The sequence below is a fragment of the Dendropsophus ebraccatus genome, chromosome 11 (assembly GCF_027789765.1).
Source record: "Dendropsophus ebraccatus isolate aDenEbr1 chromosome 11, aDenEbr1.pat, whole genome shotgun sequence".
NCBI classification, from domain to species: Eukaryota; Metazoa; Chordata; class Amphibia; order Anura; family Hylidae; genus Dendropsophus; species Dendropsophus ebraccatus.
Genome location: NC_091464.1, coordinates 73,626,613 through 73,648,478, shown reverse-complemented (window position 1 = coordinate 73,648,478; position 21,866 = coordinate 73,626,613). Strand labels below are relative to the sequence as shown.

At 42.0% G+C, this 21,866-nt stretch overlaps 1 protein-coding gene across 2 annotated transcripts in view; it reads right to left on the bottom strand.

Moving 5' to 3' along the window:
• The window catches only part of NCAM2 (neural cell adhesion molecule 2), a 328,135-nt gene that overhangs the window by 138,281 nt on the left and 167,988 nt on the right, over positions 1 to 21,866 (bottom strand). For both annotated transcript variants that reach the window (XM_069946169.1, XM_069946168.1), the window contains exons 6-7: positions 11,492 to 11,609; positions 6,615 to 6,775 (exon numbers count right to left, since the gene is read on the bottom strand). In XM_069946169.1, coding sequence (XP_069802270.1) covers positions 6,615 to 6,775; positions 11,492 to 11,609 — 279 coding nt within the window. The remainder of the gene's footprint in view (positions 1 to 6,614; positions 6,776 to 11,491; positions 11,610 to 21,866) is intronic.

Here is a 21,866-nt window from a genome sequence, read left to right as displayed (position 1 = left end):
AAATCTGAATGCTCCAAATCCTTCCTGATAATATCACTAAAAATCATTCAAAATTGTAGTGCAGAGATGTAGGCTCTGATATTAAAGCTTTCCTTGTTGGGCAGAAGTTAGATAGATTAGTTATATTACTGTATACAAGTATTGTAATATTTTCTCCAGTTTGTGTTAAAGCATGTGGTGTGTTGTAATATGTGCTTTTTAGTTAAAACCATTGGTTCTACAGAGGAATATGACACAAAAAACACCAAACTATGGTGGCTATGGGCAGTAGGAACTTTGTCAATGTACATTTCTGTGTACCTACTATGAGTAGGAGCCTTTAGTAACAGAAGGTAAAAAAAAAAATGAAATGCACTTTAAGGCTAAGTTCACAAAACAGTGAAGTTTATGGAATCCCATAGGATTCCTTGAGGCCGCATGAAAAACTGACATATCAGTTTTGTGCAGCAGCTATTCATTGAATAGCGACTGCACAAAACTGACAGAGCAGACATGTAAAGTACTCTAGCAACACTTTACATTGTTAGCTAAGGTCATTTGGAATGCGGGCACACCGAAACATGCCTGCATTCCAAATTTTAAAAAATAAAGTTCATCCGGCCAGTAATGCAGTAACGGTCTGGATGAACCTCACTGACACTGGTTGTGTCACAGAATGGTTGGTGTCATACACTGTGTGAACCCGGCCTAAAAGTTTGCATTGGTCAGGGGCTGGGTACTGAGCTCACCAATGATCGCTAGAACAAGTGTGGAGAAATGTTAGCTGGGCACCAATTCTCCTCGCTGTCTCTTTGGTGAAGGAGATGGATTCCATAGAAATCATATTCTTATTGTATGATATTCTTGGGTTCATCTTACAATGAGGAGACAGAAAGGATAATAAATGACCAACTGAGCACTTCTTCTTTCTGGTTTTGGTGATTAGTGAGGGTTTCAGTACCCCAACTGATTAAAACTTTTGAGTTAATTTATGACTTCTTTTTTTAATTAAAGGTAACTCTTATTGACTACACACTAAAAAAAAATTTCTTCAGCAGTACCAAACACAGTCCATAGAAAGAATGGCACTGCACTTGGGGAATGATCCTTTTTTTCAAATCTAATACAGCTTTTTTAAAAACATTTGATAGAGGTCTCTTTAACAACCCTGAAAACAAATCAAGCATAAATTCAAGAATTTTCAATGCAATTCTAAAAAGGTCTCAAAAAGGTTTCACGATAACTGCTTTACTTTTCTTCATAAAAGCGCAATCCTTTTATAAGTTTAGGCAGTGATCACACATGTCACTTTTGTAACATTTTGTAACATGGAACATTTTATTTGTTTATTTATTTTTTATAAAGTATCTTACAATAATTTCAATATATTATACATTTATAAATCTCAGCACAACTGTCTCAATCCCAGCACAGGTAGCGGCTTTACAGTTACAAAAACTTACTCTTACAGTTTTAATGTACTGTATGTAACAGTATATACTATACCCTAAGTGTGTGTATGACTATGTTTAGTGGTATATGGCATGATAGCCTTATAATGTAGCCTCCAAAACCCAAATATTCTATATATTACACTGAACAATGAATATATTGTTAAGATACTGGCAGCAAACAGTGCCCTCTATTGGACCATAAAATGTCATAGCAAACTAAATTGTACATGACTTGTTCTAGAAAACTAATGTCATAGGCTTTCATCTGACTCGATGGCCCCTAGCTGCTGCCTTGATCTAATTGTTTTAGTAAAATAGAAGGAGTGATAATGGTGAAGGGCCATAGAATTACAAATAATTATATTTTTTAAAGGAGTTGTCTGTTTTATTCTTAAAAGGAACCCAAACAATGAGCAGATCACAAGAAATCTTTGGTGATCAGCTGGTATCTATAGTGGAAGTTTTTTTTTTTTTTTAATGCACCACTAAATGAAACACTTTATCTTAGGTATAATCACAAGATGGGGAAGCCAACAATATTTATTTTGTGTTCAGATTTTCCTGAATTAAATAACCCCTTTATTTTTCATTGGCACTGTGGCCAATACAAGCAGCTGTTTCAGAGATCAGGAGCGAACACCTATATGGTTTTATGTACTGAAAGTTCAAAATTCTTGCATTTTTATAAAAAAAAAAATATGGGTATTAGTAAATTCAGTTACAGTAAGACAGCACTATGAGAGGCCAAACAATTATTTATTTATTTATTTATTTCTATCTATCTATCTCCTATCTATCTGTCTGCTTTTTTTTTTTTTTTTTTTATCAAATCTTAGTGGGGTTCCTAAGTTAAGGAGAGATCACATAATACAGTACCTACATCTTGTAAACAAAACTTTGTTCACTTAAATATATAGCTTTACTAACCACACTCTTTCAATTAAACTGTCAAGCCAAGCCCACAGTCACAGGCTTTAAAGGGCTTCTCCAGGAATGATCATATGGTAAGGAAAGGAGATTATTTTAGATCAGCCAGAGCCCCGTTTCCAGTACCTTCATGATCAGCTGTTTATAGGGTCTATGGTGCTTGTGGGGCACTTCAGCCTCTTCAATGTTTAGCAGCACTTGTACCCGAACCATTGCACTATTAGTAGCAGCATTGCAAGGTACTACAACTCTGTCTCATTCATGTCAAATAAGAAACAATACAGAACCTTAAAGCAACTCTGTACCCACAATCTGTCTCCCCAAACCTCTTTTACTTTCGTATAGCTGCTTTAAATCCAAGATCTTTCCTGGTGTCTGATCGGCAGGTGATGCAGTTATTGTGCTAAAAAAACAACTTTTAAAATTGCAACGCTGTGTCAAATTGGCGTGGCCTAGAGTACCCATTCCCTAGGATTGTGACACCCCTCCGTCCCTCTTCCCTGCCCTCTTCATCATTAGGAATGCCCCTAGAACAATTTCTACTATTGTGTGAAATCTGCACATGAGCTGGATCCTTAAGGCATCTGTGCAGTGTTCAGGTGATGAATAGGAATAATCCTGCCCGGGGGCTTTCCTAATGATGAGGTGGGATGGAGAGACGTTAAAAGCCTATGGCATACACACTCTAGGCCACACCAATGTGACACAGGGCTGCAAGTTTAAAAGTTGTTTTCTAGCACAATAACTGCATCACCTGTCGAATGGATCGCAGAACAGATTTTGGATTAAAAGCAGCTTTTAGAAGGTACAAGAGGTTTGGGGGAGACAGATTGTGGGTACAGAGCCGCTCTAAACTGTCACTACTTAAAGTAAAACAATGCAAATACAAGCTCATGTACACATTAAAGGGCAGCAACAAGTTTCAAAGAGGCTTTCTGGAGTTTTATGCCAGGGGGTAGTAAATAAAATGCCAACATAGCAACATTTACTTCCTCAAATCCCCTGCTGCTCCTGGTTTTATCACAGCTATTTTATGATAAGAATTTGTTCCCACAAAAATTTCCTACTCTGCTAACCAGTGACTGATGTGCCCAGAGACTAGCTGAGTTGGGCAATTCCTGCAGCGATGAGCATCACCTGGAACAAGGAAGTATCCCTAACAGCGGGGACCGGGAGCGTCAGTGCAGCAGGGGTAGGTAGGTATTGTTAATTTATCTTTTATATACACTACCTACAGACTGTGCATAAAAATGTTTTACCCCTTTATAACAACCAAATACTGTGTTAGGAACACATAAAAAAGAGATGGCAGCTTGCTTACTTTATTCTTTAACTTTTCAATGAGATTTATTAAGATCTTCTAACAGTACTTCTGTATTTAAATCTCAAGAGTTCTGTGCTCTGTCTCCTGGGTATCTGTATCCAACAGGAAGTTTCTGCTGCAAAGCTTCTACTATGCCAGTAGCAGCAAAGTGATGCCCCCTGCTAAATAGTATGCCTATGGGACACAGCAAAGGGCCATGTTTGCTGCTGATGCTTTACAGTCAGATGCGGGAGTGCTCAGCATGGTAGCTAGCAATGTTGGAGTTCAGAATAGAACCTACAGATGGGCAAAAATTACATGCTGTGTTATTACTGGTATAGGGCCTTAAAGTTATAGAGCAGGAAGCTGGAATATTCTCTTGATGTTTTATGAATGTGTGGTGCACTGCCTCCTCAGGCTCTGTACTTGGCATGGCATTGTGGGAAAGATTTATCAATGTATTTACACCATTATCCCGATTGTCACAGTCATGAATCATAAACCCTCTGCACCACTTTCTGTCACACATACAAATGTGTTCGAAAAGTTAGCGCAGACCCAGAGTTGTTCAGAGTGTGACTCAACACAAAGCACAGCCAGATATAACAAATGAGTATAACAAATATAGCCTATGCCTGTTGTATGCCTGTCAGATTTTCCCAGCGGCAATAGAATCTTGTGCAGGAAGCAAAAGACAGCTGTTTGGTGCCAATTTTCAATATTTCCATGAAAGTATATCTTCCCAGACAGGAGGTGGTGAATGTGTAGTCTGATCATTGTGTGTGGAATATACCCCAACCCACCTTGGAAGGTATACTTCTGAGATGTGGAAATAAAGGACGTTAGCACTGGGGGCAGGGGCGTAGCTAGAATTCACGGGGCCCCATAGCAAAAAATTTTAAGGGGCTACCCTCCCCTACGCACAACACAAAGTACTATATATATATATATATATATATATATATATATATATATATATACACTCACCGGCCACTTTATTAGGTACACCTGTCCAACTGCACGTTACCACTTAATTTCTAATTAGCCAATCACATGATGGCAACTCAGTGCATTTAGGCATGTAAACATGGTCAAGACAATATCCTCCAGTTCAAACCGAGCATCAGTATGGGGAAGAAAGGTGATTTGAGTGCCTTTGAACCTGGCATGGTTGTTGGTGCCAGAAGGGCTGGTCTGAGTATTTCAGAAACTGCTGATCTACTGGGATTTTCACGCACAACCACCTCTAGGGTTTATAGAGAATGGTCCGAAAAAGAAAAAACATCCAGTGAGCGGCAGTTTTGTGTGTGGAAATGCCTTGTTGATGCCAGAGGTCAGAGGAGAATGGGCAGACTGGTTCGAGCTGATAGAAAGGCAACAGTGACTCAAATAGCCAACCGTTACAACCAAGGTAGGCAGAAGAGCATCTCTGAACGCACAGTACGTCGAACTTTGAGGCAGATGGGCTACAGCAGCAGAAGACCACAACGGGTGCCACTCCTTTCAGCTAAGAACAGGAAACTGAGGCTACAATTTGCACAAGCTCATCGAAATTGGACAGTAAAAGATGGGAAAAACATTGCCTGGTCTGATGAGTCTCGATTTCTGCTGTGACATTCGGATGGTAGGGTCAGAATTTGGCGTCAACAACATGAAAGCATGGATCCATCCTGCCTTGTATCAACGGTTCAGGCTGGTGGTGGTGGTGTCATGGTGTGGGGAATATTTTCTTGGCACTCTTTGGGCCCCTTGGTACCAATTGAGCATCGTTGCAACGCCACAGCCTACCTGAGTATTGTTGCTGACCATGTCCATCCCTTTATGACCACAATGTACCCAACATCTGATGGCTACTTTCAGCAGGATAATGCGCCATGTCATAAAGCTAGAATCATCTCAGACTGGTTTCTTGAACATGACAATGAGTTCACTGTACTCCAATGGCCTCCACAGTCACCAGATCTCAATCTAATAAAGCATCTTTGGGATGTGGTGGAACGGGAGATTCGCATCATGTGCAGCCGACAAATCTGCGGCAACTGTGTGATGCCATCATGTCAATATGGACCAAAATCTCTGAGGAATGCTTCCAGCACCTTGTTGTATCTATGCCACGAAGAATTGAGGCAGTTCTGAAGGCAAAAGGGGGTCCAACCCGTTACTAGCATGGTGTACCTAATAAAGTGGCCGGTGAGTGTGTATATATATGCTCTGTGATGTGGCCAAAAATAAACTCTCTTGTGGCCAAAGGCAGAATCCTGGCTGCAGCCACAAGAGTGACTGGCAGAGCGGAGAGCTAATGGCTGCTTCCTATGACAGTCCACTGTCTTTACCTATAAGGGCCCATTAGAAGCCCTTATGTTTAAATACATAGGTGCAGGAGCAGACTACCTTCTGCTTAACCCTTTTTGTCCTGCATGGGCCCCATAGCAACTGCCTATCCTGCCTCTATGGTAGCTATTACACTGACTGGGGGAGCAGAAGGCTTGAGCCATCTACTGCTCCCTGCACAACCCCTTTAAAAATGTACTCTGGAGGAAGAAAACTAATTATCTGCAGGAAGTCGTGTATTTTGTCCAGGTATACAGTGCTCTCTGCTGCCACCTCTGTCAATGTCAGGAACTGCTCAGAGCAGGAGAGGTTTTCTATGGGGATTTGCTACTGCTCTGGACAGTTCCTGACATGGACAGAGGTGGCAACAGAGAGCACTGTGTCAGACTGGAAATAATACACCACGTCCTGCAGGACATACAACAGCTGATAAGTACTTGAAGATGGGAATAGATTTTTAAATAGAAGTAACTTACAAATTTGCTGCAAAAAGGTACTGTTGAATGTACTCGAATAGTAAGTTATATATCTCTTGATCCCACAATAACCATGTAATTTTAAAAATATTCCTAAAGTGAGCAACCATGCTGAAAGATGGCGGTAGTACATAACAGACTTACCAAACACTTGTAGAAAGGACAGCTTCTCAGTAAATCCCGCTTTGTTGGTCGCTCTGCAGGTATAAGATCCGGCATCACTGTTAATAATATTTTTTATTGTTAATTCCGTATTGTCTTCTCGCAAGGAATACTTCTCATTTTCTTCGAGCATTCTCCCATTTCTAAAAAGAAAACCATCAATAAAAAGTCATAATATAAAGATAGCAGTATAAAGCATAGAGAGAAGGTGAAGACCATGGGGGAGATTTATCTAACATGGTGTAAAGTGAAACTGTCTCAGTTGCCCCTAGCAACCAATCAGATTCCAGGGGTTGCTAGGGGCAACTGAGCCAGTTTAACTCTATCTATCTATCCTCTATCTCATATCTATCTATTTTCTTTCTTTTCTTTTCTTTCCCAGAGCTTCACAGATTCCATTGAACATAAATGATTTATTCACCCGTATCAATGTAATGTTTCAGTGCAGTCACAACCCTGTGACACGGCTGAAATGTTGCACTTCTACAATGGCGATTTCTGCAATTTATATCTAATAAGACCCTGTATCAAGGTGAAGTTCTCTGGCACCCAGTGACAATAAGCTTGCCAATGTACTGCTGCATCCTATGTGCTATCTATCTCTCTATCTCTCCCTCTTGGATGTAACAAATAATCATTGGATCTATAGCCAAAAAAAAAAAAGGCTAAGGTCACCGAAACTTTCACTGATTTCCTTGTAACTTTTTCTCATGACCTCTCCACGCTCTGACATAGATTTGTGGTCAGTATTTCTAGCCAAAATCAGAATTGGAACCGACCAATAAAATGACCAATTATAATGAAAAACATTTGTACAGTTTGTCTATGATCAAATACAGTATTTCTGTCAGTCTTTTGGTCAGTATTTTTTCAACTAAAATCAGGATTGGAACTGACAGGGCAACATTATAATGGAAAGATTTGCATAGTTTTGTGTTTTCAATCCACTGCTGTGTTTGGTTGAAAAAAGACGGGCCAAAATACTATGTATTAAAGGGGTTGTCCAGCTAAAACATTTCTCTTTCAAATCAACTGGTGTCAGAAAGTTATATAGTGTTGTAATTTACTTCTATTAAAAAAAATCTCAAGTCTTCCAATACTTATTAGCTGCTGTATGTCATGCAGGAAATGTTGTTTTATATTCAGTCTGACACAGTGCTCTCTTCTGCCATCTCTGGCTGAGACAGGAACTGTCCAAAGCAGCTGCAAACCCCCATAGAAAATCTCTCCTGCTCTGGACAGTTCCTGTCTCAGCAGAGAGCACTATGTCAGACTTAAAGGGGAACTCAAAGTAGAGGTTAAAAAAAATAAAACTTCTGCAGAAGCATAAGGCATTACTTACCTGTCTATCCCAGTTTTGAAACTACCAAAATTCAATTTGTTTGTGTGTGTGTGTGTGTGTGTGTGTGTGTGTGTGTGTGTGGGTGGGGGGGGGTCTCTTTTCTGTGTTTCTGTTCTTCCTGGTTTGGCATTTTCCAAAATGCAATGCTTTCCCTCATGTGATCATCACAGTCCCCCCCCCCCCATCACAATCAGTAAAATTAGTGTAGCAGCTGCTTCTGGCCGGTTAGAGATGGTGAATCGCTCAGGGGATTGGGTTATCCAGCCAAGCCTCCTGTGACATCACGCCCTGCCCCCTGTCTGTATCATCAGGAAACACACACAATGTGAGACAGAGGCATGGAAGATTTGTCTCCTAGGGGGGGATGGCAGAAGGAGCAGGAGACAATGTGGATTTGCACAGGGGCCTTTTTCTTTTCCCTTCCTGGATTTCTATCAGCTTCCAGGGTGGCAGAACTGTACAGATATGGTAATACATTGTATAGACACATGTATATAAGTTTTAATGTACTTCTGCTTCCTGCAGAACATACAGTAGCTAATAAGTATTTTTAATTTTTTAATAGAAGTAAATTAAAAATCTATATAACTTTCTAACACCAGTTGATTTGAAAAAACACTGATATAATGTTGCACCTAGGTATGATATTACATATTGTAGCTTCCAGTCCATATACAATTAATATGTTATGGAAAAAATGGGCTTTTTTTTCTAGAAATTGAAAGACAAAAAAATAAGAGGGCAACAAAGACTTAAACTAAAGTAAAGTAAAAAAAAAAAAAAAACGAATAAGAACAAATTGAAATATTAAAATAAATGGTGTCTCTTAGTTCCTCGGGAAGCTCTGACAACCTACAAGGACTTTAGCATACATTCCAACATTAGGAGACAGAATTGAACCTCCTCATTACTGTGTTTTGTCTCATCACGCTATCATTATGTAGTTGTATTCTTCTGGGTTAGTTGGTCCCATTGTTCTCATATTAAATAGAACTTAGGTTAAGTGTCATTGACAAATCACTTTCTAATGGGTGACAGTCCAATGTTTATCACGCTGTCCTTAATGAAATGCAGCATCCACTTCATCAATGTAGTGTCAAGATGAATTTTTCAGAGGAGCAGCTTTGGACAAGACATAGCTACCTGCGTCTCCACTCTAATCATTGATATGCACCTCTTCCCTGCTAATATTAAGAACGGGCTTGCGGTGTTTAGTTCTCCCTGGAATAGACACTGTCAATCTCAGTAAATCACACCACACATAGAAGATAGCTGTCATGGCCTCTCACAGACTAGAGAGGCCTGGAGGCTCCTAGTTATATTTGGATATTGCAGCAGATCCAGAGGAGATATGGAGACCAAGAGCTCAGTACACAAATTACAATACCACTGGGGCTAGAGGAGACAAAATGACAAGGAGACGTTCAATTTATATCATGTTTTCTAAGCAGACGAAAGAAAAAGGAGATGCTTCAATGTGGCTTGGAAGAAGCTTGTCTGGCTTACTAAGTTGTTTATGAAAACAACAAAAAATATGGGATCAGTTTAACTCCTTCATCTTAGAAAATGTCTTAGAGAAAGTATTTATTGTGTGTGTGCTGACCAGCGGGACCCCGACACATGAATATCATTTATATATAACTTATTTAAAGGAGAAGTCTGGCCATACAAAACTTTTGTGAGGCGACAGGGGAGAAAATGACCATTATTTATTTCTTCCCTCTTTCCCATGTGCCGCCTGACCGACCTCAGGACCCCTGGCCGAAGACATTTTCCACGGAGTTGTGATGATGTCACTATGTCACCGGCTGAAGGATAGGCTGCTCAGCCAATCAGTGACTGCAGAGGTGTCCCACCCCAGTCACTGGCTGACTGAGTGGGCTGTAAATCAGCCAAGTCGTGACAACAGTCGTGAGTTGCAATGCATGCTGGGAAATGGAGTTTCCTGGCCAGGTGCTATGATGTAAAATTGGGATCATTTTTAAAAAGTTTTGATCCAGGGCTAGGAGCAATGTAAAAAGTTGAGAAAGGTGTCAAACGATCAGTGGGGGATCAGTGAGTGCATGGATGGGTTTTTTGAACATTTTATCTCTTTATGGGATGGCCAGAACACGCCTTTAGGCTATGTTTACACTACGTAAGCTACCTAGTAATCATGGCCGTTGTTGCATATTTGCAACAATGGCTGTGATTGCTATGTAGCTTACGTAGTGCTGCCTTCTATGGAATCCCAGATGGAGTGTATACACATAGGGGGACATTTAGTAAGTCCGGCGTTTTTTACGCCGGACTTATAATTGTCCCCGCATCTCCGGCGCTACGGAGATTTATGTAGAGGTGGACTGCCTCTACATAAATCCTGTGCGCGTCGGTACGCACAGCCAAAAACCTGAAAAGCGGAGTAGGTTTTCGGCGTATCTTTGTGCGGAAAAAATGATAAATCGCACGGACTCTGAGTCTGGCCCCCAGTAATACCCCCTCCACACCCCCTCCCCGCCCCCCGGCGTACTCGGCGGAAAGTGCCGATATGCAAATATTTTATTCGCAAATCGGCCATTTGCGAATAAAAAAATACGCAAATCGGCACTTTCCACCGAAAATCATCCGTACGATACATGTCGCCCATAGTATACGCTCCGACCGTGATCCCTAGCAGGGCCGCCAGAAACTGACACGCTCCATGTGAGCAGCAGGGAATACAGTGGCAGTAAAGATCATCCGGCTGCAGTACCAGCCGGATGATCTTTTGGCAGCAGGGTTCATTGTGTGAACTGACAGGTCAATTCATGTCAGTTTTGTCAGTTATTTGCGGCCCCGTATGGGATCCCGGCCGGAGCGTGTACAATGTGTATGCACTCCGGCCGGGATCCCATAGAAGATAGGCTATGTTACACATCGCACAAACTATGGGCGTTATTGCCGATGGCAACAACGGCCGTACTTTTACGTAGTGTGAACATATGTTCACACTACGTAAAACTATGGCCGTTGTTCTCGCTACAGAACTACGGCCGTAGTTTTGCGGTGCGTTACAAAGCCTTATGTGCAATGGGATCCGGCCGGGATCCCGCACGGTGCTGGAAAAAACTGACAGGTTAGAAAGCCCTGTCAGTTCACACAGTGAGGCGAGCGGCTCCGGACGCTCGCTTCACTGTGGGCTATGGTAAGCTCTGATGAGGGCGGGCGCGTGCTGATGCGCCCGCATCAGAGCTCTGCAGCCGGAAAGATTACCTGGCCGGGGTCACGGAACGGCTGGTCTCATACGTTGTGTGAACATAGCCTTAATCTGTAAATGAACATCAAATGCCCAGGGGGTTTCCCTAGTACAGCAAGAGTCCAGAGTAAGCCTGCCTATATCATGTTATTCAACGCCTCCTTGCTCACTTGTATATGCCTTCTATGCCGTAACCCTCCCCACAGACACATACACACAGTTTTGATTGGCAGTAGACATGGAGGCAGTAAATAAGAGAAAATGTCCATTTGATTGTTCAGCATATTCGGAAATGGGATTTACCTGTGCCAGCTGATGTGAGGTTTGGGAGATCCGGTGGCCCTGCAAAATATAGTAATATCCTCTTGCCTATCTGCGGTTGCATTAAAGGATCTTTGCTGGAATAGGATAGCTGGAGGAACTGAAAAAAAAAAAAATTATACAAAAATGACAAAAATATTCTCCTTCAATATTCTGTTAAAGAAAAGTAGTGCTATTACTTTTTTTTTTAAGACATAAGAGCAACATCACATAATAATCATTCATAAATAATAATTTTTAAAAGGCTGTTAACATCTCATAAAGTAATCAATAAAATACACCATCACTTTCTGATTAGTTTGTCACTTCGCTTTAGTGGTGCAGCAGTAGTATAGCATATGCCTTACTGTTTTTCCTACAGAGCAATGATCCGTGTTACTTTCCACTAGTCCCGTTAACTTAAAAGGGTTATCCAGGTAACTAAAACAATATTCTAAACAATCCCCCTTCCCAATACCTATGTCTACCTACCTACCTATGTCTAATATACGTGTATAACCTATCTTGCACCATTTTCCAGTTTGTTTCTCATTCTTATCCGCTCTAGATATCTAAAATCCTCTACTCTGGGTCCACTCTGACCACGCTCAGCTCCCTCTCCCCCCTACCTTTGTAGTCACAGGACATGTGATCTTTTCTCTGGGGGAGGGGCCAGCTATCTGTTCACTTGATAACCCGACCCCCAGGAGACATTATCTGCATCATCTCCATGCACCTGTGCTGCTTCCATGTACTTACATGTGTCTCTAAACCTAGGTTTCTGTAATACGAAAAGTTATAGTTCTATCTCCGCTTGCTGTCAGTGAATAAAGGCATACAGTATGTACCTGTCTTTGTGCCACAGCTCTGCATATTGAAAGTGTTATGGATATTGTTAGAATCATGATGGAGCTAGAATGTTTTCATTCACAGTCAGCAAGCAGAGATCTAAACCTACACCACACCCCCTACCCCGATAAACAGATGCCTGTTTTGCCCCACATATCTACATGTACACAATGCGCGCATCAGCTCTGTTACATCAGCAGCTAGTATGGAGTACATATTAGGGTGGTGTGATGCAAAATCAGGGAAAAAACAGACCTGAGTTTACTATGCAATAGTAATGACAGCAGTGGGCAGGAAAGAAAGCTAAGGGGGCGAGTATGCAAATGTGCCAATACGGGAGATGCATGATGGGAAATGTAGTTATCAGATCAGCTTTTACAAAAACGTATAACTCAGGAATGGCTGCAGCTAGAAAGACAGTAGATAGCTTAAAATACTCAGGGGGACTTGGTGAGTAAGAGCAGCTAGCAATTAATTTTTTTGCTCTTATGTAGATAACCCCTTTAAATCATAGCAGTGATGGCAGCAGTTGGGCTGCAAACACAGGTAAGTTAGACAATGGTGGGAAAAACAGATGGCAGATGACACTTAGAAAAAAGAAACCAGAGCAGTTTGGAAACGCGTGTCGCATTTTAACAATTGTTTTAAAATAAATCATTTTATCATACATACTGATATATGGTTACATTGGACCTGCACCCTACAATACCTCGTGGTGGAGTGGAGGTTTTTTCTGGCTATTTGTAGCAACTGGAAGTTTATGAAACACATTGGGTGGCCTTGGCTGCGCATAAAGCAGAATCATACAGTCGTAATTTGTCAATTTGTGGACAAATAGTCCAAAACATCAGTTGTAGGAATGTGTGAACTTTTCAAATGTTTCTTGGCATTTAACTCCCGCTGCCTGGCGAAGTTGGATGCAGCCCTAGGGCTGCCAGGGAACCATGAATCAAGCCTATAGGCTTGATAAATCTCCCAACATAATATTAGACTCCAGGCTCTGATACAATAATAGGTTTCAAACAACTTCGCTCCAATTAATGCCAATGTGATTCCTAAGATATTTTCTTCCTTATCTCTCTCTGCCTGTTCATCTCTGTCCATTGCTGTCAACTGAAAAGATGCTGAATGAGGAGATGAGGCTCAGGTGCCTGCTGCTGTGCACATTGTATTCTCCCAAGCTGGAAATAGCCACTGCCCAGATGGCTCCCACCTTATATACAGCCTGTGACATACCCCCCCTATATGTCTCCTGATTGGCTATGGGGAGTTCTTGCCGTCACCAGATGTCCTGGTCATGTGTTCTCTCCTTCTTCCTGATTTTCTGCTCTGCAATGTAGCCAGTGCCATTTTGTTGAAATGACCAAACTGCTGCCCGAACTTTTGCTTGACCCAAACTTTATGGTCGAGTTTGGGCTGTTTGGTTCGCTCATACCTAGCTGTGATTGGACACAGGAGGAGGGAAAGGAAGCCTTATGTGTATTAGGGTAGGTTCACACTACGGAATTCGTGAAGATAAATTCCGGCGGGTCTCAGTGCTAGTACGGGCTCACGGCCATGCGACTCTCCGCCCATCCTACAGACACCATTCTATGGCTAAGTGCATTCTGCATTCCGCCGAAAGAACTGAATGTTTATTCTTTCATCAGAATGCAGAATTGGCCCGGCCATAGAATGGTGTCTATGGAGCCGGCAGATATACGCGCCACCGTGAATAGGTACGAGCCACGGAATCCGCCGGAACTTATCCAGGCTCATTCCGCAGTGTGAACCTACCCTAATACGGGCAAACAGCCCAGCTCCAGCACCACTCTTAAAATAGAAAGAATAAGAAGTACATGTAGCTGTGTGCAATTTAGGGGACTCTGATTGGTTCAATAATCCAGTTGAATATAGAATATACCACTAGAGAATTAGCTAGAAAAAGATGCTATTATTCGCAGCATAAATGTTTTCACAGTAGAATTCCTTTAGTAACATCTCATAATTCGGTAAGGTAACAGCACATAAATATTTGGAAACAATGTACAGATATCTAGATATAACTCTATACCATATATAATCCCCTAGTCATGATCTTGCAAAGCATTGAGGCATGTTATGAGCATTCATGTGGAAATGCAAATCTAGCAAATTTACTCAATGTCACGTATTCACTAACTAGAGAATTTCTCCTCCTGTCTGCCTCTCTCTTTTTTTCTCAGTCACACTTCTTAACAATAAAGCATTATGCAGTAAATTGTGGAGATGACAATCTGTCTTCATTCAGGTAGTGTGTTCTGTTTAATCTTTGGTTGTTTGGATTTGACTCCTGCTCCCATAAAGTAGAGCTAAGAACCTCAACTACCTCCCTGCCTTCAGCATCTATACAGACACTCTCCGAAATGTTATTTTATTACGCCTACTAAAGTGTGCCGATCATAATATGGCATGTAATGGAACGTACTTCTACTTGGAGAATTTGTATCCAAATTGGAATCCAAAACAAACAAACAAAACAAACAAAAAGGTCTGGGTTTAATGCAAGTGGATACAAGGCTGGTTTCTAGATATGTACTATAAAAGGGTAAGGCCGTATTCACACGTTCTGTGTGATTTAAACCCTAGACCCCGTCCAGGCAGCATCTGTCATAAGACGCTGGGAGTGGGGGAACTGTATGAATATGACACAGTGCTGTCCGGACGGGGGAGGGGACTCTGTTACAGGCCTTCCACGGAACATGTGAATGCGGCCTAAGGCTATGTTCCCATAACGTCTTAAATTAATGTATGAAAATTAATTTGAGGCCAAGAAATTACATGGTAAGAGGGATGAAAGAACTTATGGAACTTTATGTTGGGATGAGCTTAAAGGAGTTATCCAGAAAGAACAAAACATAGCTGCTGGTCCTGGTATTACAATTCTCCACCATTTACTTAAATACTGAGCTGCAATACCACCCAAAAACTGAGGAAAAGAGTGGCACAGTTTGGAAGAAATTAGCTATTTTTTTCCAATCACAAAAAAACCCTTTAAAGAGAATTCTTCTGAAGTAAGGCATATGAGGTGTGTGTGTGTGTGTGTGTGTGTGTGTGTGTGGGGGGGGGGGGGGGGGGGGGGGTATTTTCTAAGGCCATTGTCTCATTGGATTCAATAGACGTACTAAAAGGCATTGGGGGGCATTTATTAAGTCCGGCGTTTTTTACGCCGGACTTATAAATGCCCCCGCAGCTCCGGCACTACGGAGATTTATGTAGAAGCGGACTGCCTCTACATAAATCCCGTGCACACCGCCGAAAACCTACGCCAGCTGAGGACTGGAGTAGGTTTTCGGCGTACATTTGGGCGGAACGGATGGTAAATCGTGCGGACTCTGAGTCTGCGCCCTCCGTTCCGCCCACTACACGCCCCCTTTCCGCCCCCCTGGCGTACTCGGCGGAAAGTGCCGATTTGTGAATATTTTATTCGCAGATCGGCCATTTGCGTATAAAAAAATACGCAAATCGGCACTTTCCGCCGAAAATCATCCGTTCGCCGGATGATACATGTGGCCCATTGACTTTTGAATAAATCTGCCCCTCCCACTCCGTTTTAGAGTACTAAAGACAATGTAAATCCATCTAAAAGTCACACACTATGACCCTAGCATTTTTCACCCATTACGCAAGTGTTGGTTTTATCCCAATTTGCAAGTTCCATAATCTTGGACCAATTTTACACTCTTTTGTTTGCTTACAATGCATTGCCTTTGTAGGGGGGTAATGGAGCCAATCGTTATTGTGCCCCCTCTCCTGAAGGGAGAGGTTCAATGAGCATTTCAAATTTAAATAGCTTGAAAAATAATAATAATAATAATAATAATAATAATAATAATAATAATTATTATTATTATTATTATTATTATTATTTATATTTTTCTTATCATGCCTTACAATATTCTCATGGTTAATCAGTTACGGCTGTTAGTTTCAGAAGTTAGCAGAAGATATTACAAGTTTAGAATCCAATACTGCTAATTGTCGCCTCTCTGGGAATTGCAGTATGACCTCTATGGGCTTGTTGCCTGGCATTCCTATTACACCTGTCTATTTATATGTATTACAGTCACTGGTGGCATAATATTAGGAACTCTCAATACTAAAATCTTTTATGTACTTGTTATTTAGCAGTTTCCATGGAAACAATACCGAGAGCAGTGAATATGTCACCAGAATATGTTATGTCTCTTATTATACATTGATGGCACATCAGCTTCTCTGCAATATTGATTTGTTAAGGTAAAATACGCCTGCGAAGCACATTCATCAATATATTAAGAAGAAAAGTCATGTACTTTTGTCCTTAAATGTAAGATCAAAGGAACATAAAAGACATCTAATGATGAGATAAAAAGAAAAATAAACAGCAAGCTGAGATCTACATGATGTGGTCTACATCAAACTCACAAATGATATAGAAAAAAAGGCACATTTATTCACATGCCAAGGATAGTGCTTTGAAACTTTGTTTTATCCTAGAAAATTATTAGAAAGAAAAACTAGCCACGTATCTTTTTTAGTTGCAGTAATATGGTACTGTGGCTATACAGCAGCCCGGAAAACTACATTTTGGCTGCTGACTTGACCATCTTGCCACCCACCCCTAGAGACAGCTAATTCCCCTCTGGAATTCTATCTTCAAGATATGGTGTGTGATATTGACCTGTAGTGCAGCGCTGCAAGATGTAGTGATTTAAAGGGGGTACTCCGGACGGGAACGAAAAAGTTTTTAAATCAACTGGTATCAGAAAGTTATAAAGATTTGTAAATTACTTCTATTTAAAAAATATCAAGCCTTTCAGTAGTTATGAGCTGCTATATGCTTTGCAGGAAGTGGTGTATTTTTTCCAGCACAAAATGTTGCTCTCTGCTGCCACCTCTGTCCATGACAGGAAATATCCAGACCACTTTTTCTATGAAGTTTTCTATGGGGATTTGCTACTGCTCTGGACAGTCCCTTTCACAGATAGAGGTGGCAGCAGGAAGCACCATGCCAGACTGGAAAGAAAACACTACTTTCTGCAGGGCATACAGCAGCTGATAAGAACAGGAAAACTTTTTTTTTTTCCTTTAACTTAATTAGTTCACAAATTTGTATGGCTTTTCAACACCAGTTGGCCTTAAAACAGTTAAGCTGGCTACTGCAGCTGTAGCCATGCCTCATTCATTACCCTCTGCAGATATCCTACAGACCAGGAGAAGCAACAAGCTGTTGTAGCCATGCCAAGTAGAATATCCTCTGCAGACCTACTGTAGGCTCAACAGTTCTGGAAAATATTGGATCCCTGGTAATTACTCACTAGGGGAAGAAGGAAGCTCATTGGGGATTGAATTTAATAGGATTTGGCACATTATACAAGGCAGTCTAGTATATGATGTCATATATGGTTAGAATTACAAATTATATTATAAATGCCTAGTTGAAACATTAAGTTTACTAATATACAAAGTTAAAGAGGTATTCCAGGAAAAATTCACTTTTCCCCTATCCACAGGATGAGGTAAAGTAGGAGATTGTGGGGGGGTCTGACCTCTGTACCCCTCACTGATAATTGTACAGGGCCCCACCGGCTCTGTTATGAATAGGGCCGCAAGTACGGCACGTGACCCACAGAATATCCTCTGCAGACATGGCACCTACTGTAGGCTCAACAGTTCTGGAAAATATTTGATACCTGGTAATTACTCACTAGGGAAGAAGGAAGTTCATTGGGGATTGAATTTAATAGGATTTGGCACATTATACAAGGCAGTCTAGTATATGATGTCATATATTGTTAGAATTACTAATTATAAAGTAGTAGCACATGCCTAGTTGAAACATTGAGTTTGCTAATATACAAAGTTAAAGAGGTATTCCAGGAAAAAAAAAATCACTTTTTCCCTTTCCAAAGGATGGGGTAAAGTCGGGGGTCTGATCTCTGCACCCCCCACCCATCTCAGTATCGGGCCCTGACGGCTCTGTTTTTAATAGGGCCAGGGCACGTGACCCACAGCATATCCTCTGCAGACATGGCACCTACTGTGACTGGGGCAGGACACCTCTGCAGACACTGACTGACTTTGTTCAGAGAGTCTAGTACTCATCCACCAGAAAATCAACTAGGATGCCCATAAACGTCACTGACATGTAGGTAGTAGTAGCAGCAGTCTGGTGGTTGTATACCATACCACTGTAAGTATTCAAAAGTATACCTTAAGGTTTACCAACCAACATGTGCTATTTCTAATACTGGTGTCTTATGCTGTAAATGGCAAAGTGAATTTTGGTTCCATCAGGCACTAGGGATGGATTTTTGCTTGATATAGTAAATCCCCTGCGAATACTTAGGCTGCCTTATCAATTTTTGGGTCATGTTTTGACATGTTAAACAAATCAAAAACATTTTACATCTCGCAAAGTATCCCAGAAAACAGCCTTTTCCCCTTGGAACAGCAACTCAAAAAACATTGAATTTTCAGAGTCTTTTTGGGCTATAGCTTTTACTTTAAAGTAATATTGTGTCTCTTTCCCTCCCCCCTTACTCTATATGCAGTTCTTTGTACCGTTCACAAGTTTAGATGCTGCACATACAATATATGGATATGTTCACACATGGTACAAACAACGGCCATTGATTGGTGCTTTAAACAATAGCTGTTGCATTGCAAATCACATTGAAACCAATGCACAACGGAAAGAAATAATTGACGTGTCCATTATTTCCACAGCCGTAGAAAATAATTGCCGATGTTCAATACACTGTGTGAACAACGGCCATTGCTTTTAATGACTTCAATGCAGCACATTTCTCTATGACAAGAACGGCCATTGTTTTAATTGAAAACAACAGGCATTCTCTTCATAAAATGTTTGTTGTGTGAATAGCCTATACCTGTATAAAATTTCTCTGTGTCTTCTTTTTTTTCTGAAAAACAAACAAACAAAAAATTTCTTTATTTCATCTGTGGACAGTGTCACCTAGACGGGTGTTCATGGCATCGAGCCCTCTCCCATGAGAGATGGGGCCCAACTACTGTGAAGCCCCGCCTAGTTGACACTGTCCACCAATGAAATTAAAAAATTTTAGAGCAGAAGGAAGACACAGACACTTTTTTTTTACAGAGGGCTTATGATATCACTTTAAGTCACAAGTTCTATTAACACATAAAAAGGCACAAAAAAGTTTTAAGACAGAATAAAAAAATAAATAAAAAAGGTTATATCTATGTACTGTATGCACGGCATGAAGTCAAAAGCAGTCAAGTACAGGCCAGTACTTGACTTGCAAACCACAGCTCGGCACGCTGCTAATATATTATTAATATTATAATAAATATAATTAAATTAGGAAATATTTTATTCAGCCAAAATAGTAAATTATTTACCGCTTCTGCCCACTGTGATTACTTACAGATTTGCTCATTCTGAAAAATGAGGATCAATAGCGCAATTTTACAGGTTTTAGGGATTCTCACAGTTATGAATCCGTCAAGCATTGTCCTTCTTAACCTATTTCTAGCATCGGGAAGGATACTGCATCACTTCATTATTGATTTATCCGTCATTTGCATGGTTCAGCAGAGAATGAGGGCGTTCTTTCTATTTACCAATTCCTTACAATTCTTGGCTCATCTCTTCAGCCAATCAGTGCGCTGAAGAGGGGAGCCGGGGATGTTCGAAGACCTGCTGCGCGGCGCAGGTAACGTATGTTCTTCGCCTCGGCGGTGGGGGGCGATCGGATCGGCGGCGTGGGGGGCGATCGGAGCGGCGGCAGGGGGTGATCGGATCGGCGGGGGTGATGATCAGGGCGGCGGCGGGGGGGGGGGGGCGATCGGAGTGGCGGCGGGGCGATCGGAGCGGCAGGGGTGGCGATCAGGGCGGCGCAGGGGGCTAACGGAGCGGCGGCAGGGCGATCGGAGCGGCGGGGGTGGTGATCAGGGCGGCGCAGGGGGCTGCGGTTGAGCGGGGGGGGGGGGTGGGCTGTGGGCGTATGATCGCAAATCGATTTTTCCGTACGATATATCATACCGTCTAAACGCTGATCGTTATTTTAAAAAATCGTTACTTCGAAATCTTTAATCGTACGATCGGGCCAATAATCGCCTCGTGTAAACTTAGCATAAGGGTCCATTTACATAGAAAGATTATCTGACAGATTATCTGCCAAAGATTTGAAGCCAAAACCAGGAACAGACTATAAACAGAGAACAGGTCATAATGGAAAGCCTAAGATTTCTCCCCTTTTAAATCCACTCATAGTTTTGGTTTCAAATCTTTGGCAGATAATCTGTCAGATAATCTTTCTGTGTAAATGGACCATAATGCTAAGTTTACACGAGGCGATTATTGGCCCGAATGTAAGATTAACGATTTCGAACAATTTTTTTTTATAACGATCAGCGTTTAGACGGTACGATATATTGTACGGAAAAATTGTTTCGCGATCGTCTTGCGATCGCGCGCCGGAGAGGGGGCGATCAGAGCAGCGGCGGGTGGGGGTGGCGATCGGAGCGGCGGGGGTGGCGATCGGAGCGGCGGGGGTGGCGATCGGAGCGGCGGGGGTGGCGATTGATCCGGCGCAGGGGGCTGCGGATGAGCGGGGGGCCAGGCTGCGAGTGGGGGGCCGGGCTGCTAGCGGGGGGCCGGGCGGCGGACGGGGCTGCGGGCAACCGGACTATCACGCGACGACTGTTTACACAGAACGATCGTCGAATTTTTTGCGATCTATGAACGACGATTTATGAACATGTTAAAAGATCAAAATGAACGATTTTTCGATCGTTCGCTGCGTCGAATTCGATCGTTATCGCGAAAATTCGCCCAATAATCGCTCTGCGTAAACTTAGCATCAGTTACCCAACAACAACCTATATTATAGTGACCCATTTTAAATATGCTATATCATTTTCAAACCAATATTGAGAGGGGAAAAAAACTAAACATAACAACAAACTATTTAAGTTTTTTTTTTCTTTTTAAACAACAGTCAACAGTGTCAACAGTAAGGAGAGGATTTATAAAGACTGGCATACAAGTATGCTGGTCTTATATTAGGCTCCACCCTCTTCTCTCCGGACGGAATAATTAAGGGGAGCACACCTCTTAGTGAATCCGGCCGGCCCGGGCGCCCGAACCTGCGCCCGGCGTATTAAATCTACACCTGCTTTCAAGCATGCTCCCCGCCTTGTCACGACCCCCCCCCCCCCCCAAGTTCCCCAAGCCTGCCCTCCGGCCGAGCGGGGCGTACAGCAGGCGTACACCAGGGAGAAGGGGCAAATCTGCACCTTCTCCATGGCATACGCCTTGGTCAGATGTTTCATAAATGTCCCCCTAAGTGTCCCCCTACCGCCATTAAAGCATAATTAGAATGGGTTCACACAGTCCATGACACCGGCTGTTCTGTGACCCGGCCAGGTCACAGAAAGGCCAGTGTAAGTGAAGATCATCCCGGACGGTACTGCAGTACCGGCCGGATGAACTTCATTTATGTTCATTTGGGATGTGAGCGTACCCCTGTATGTCTGCATC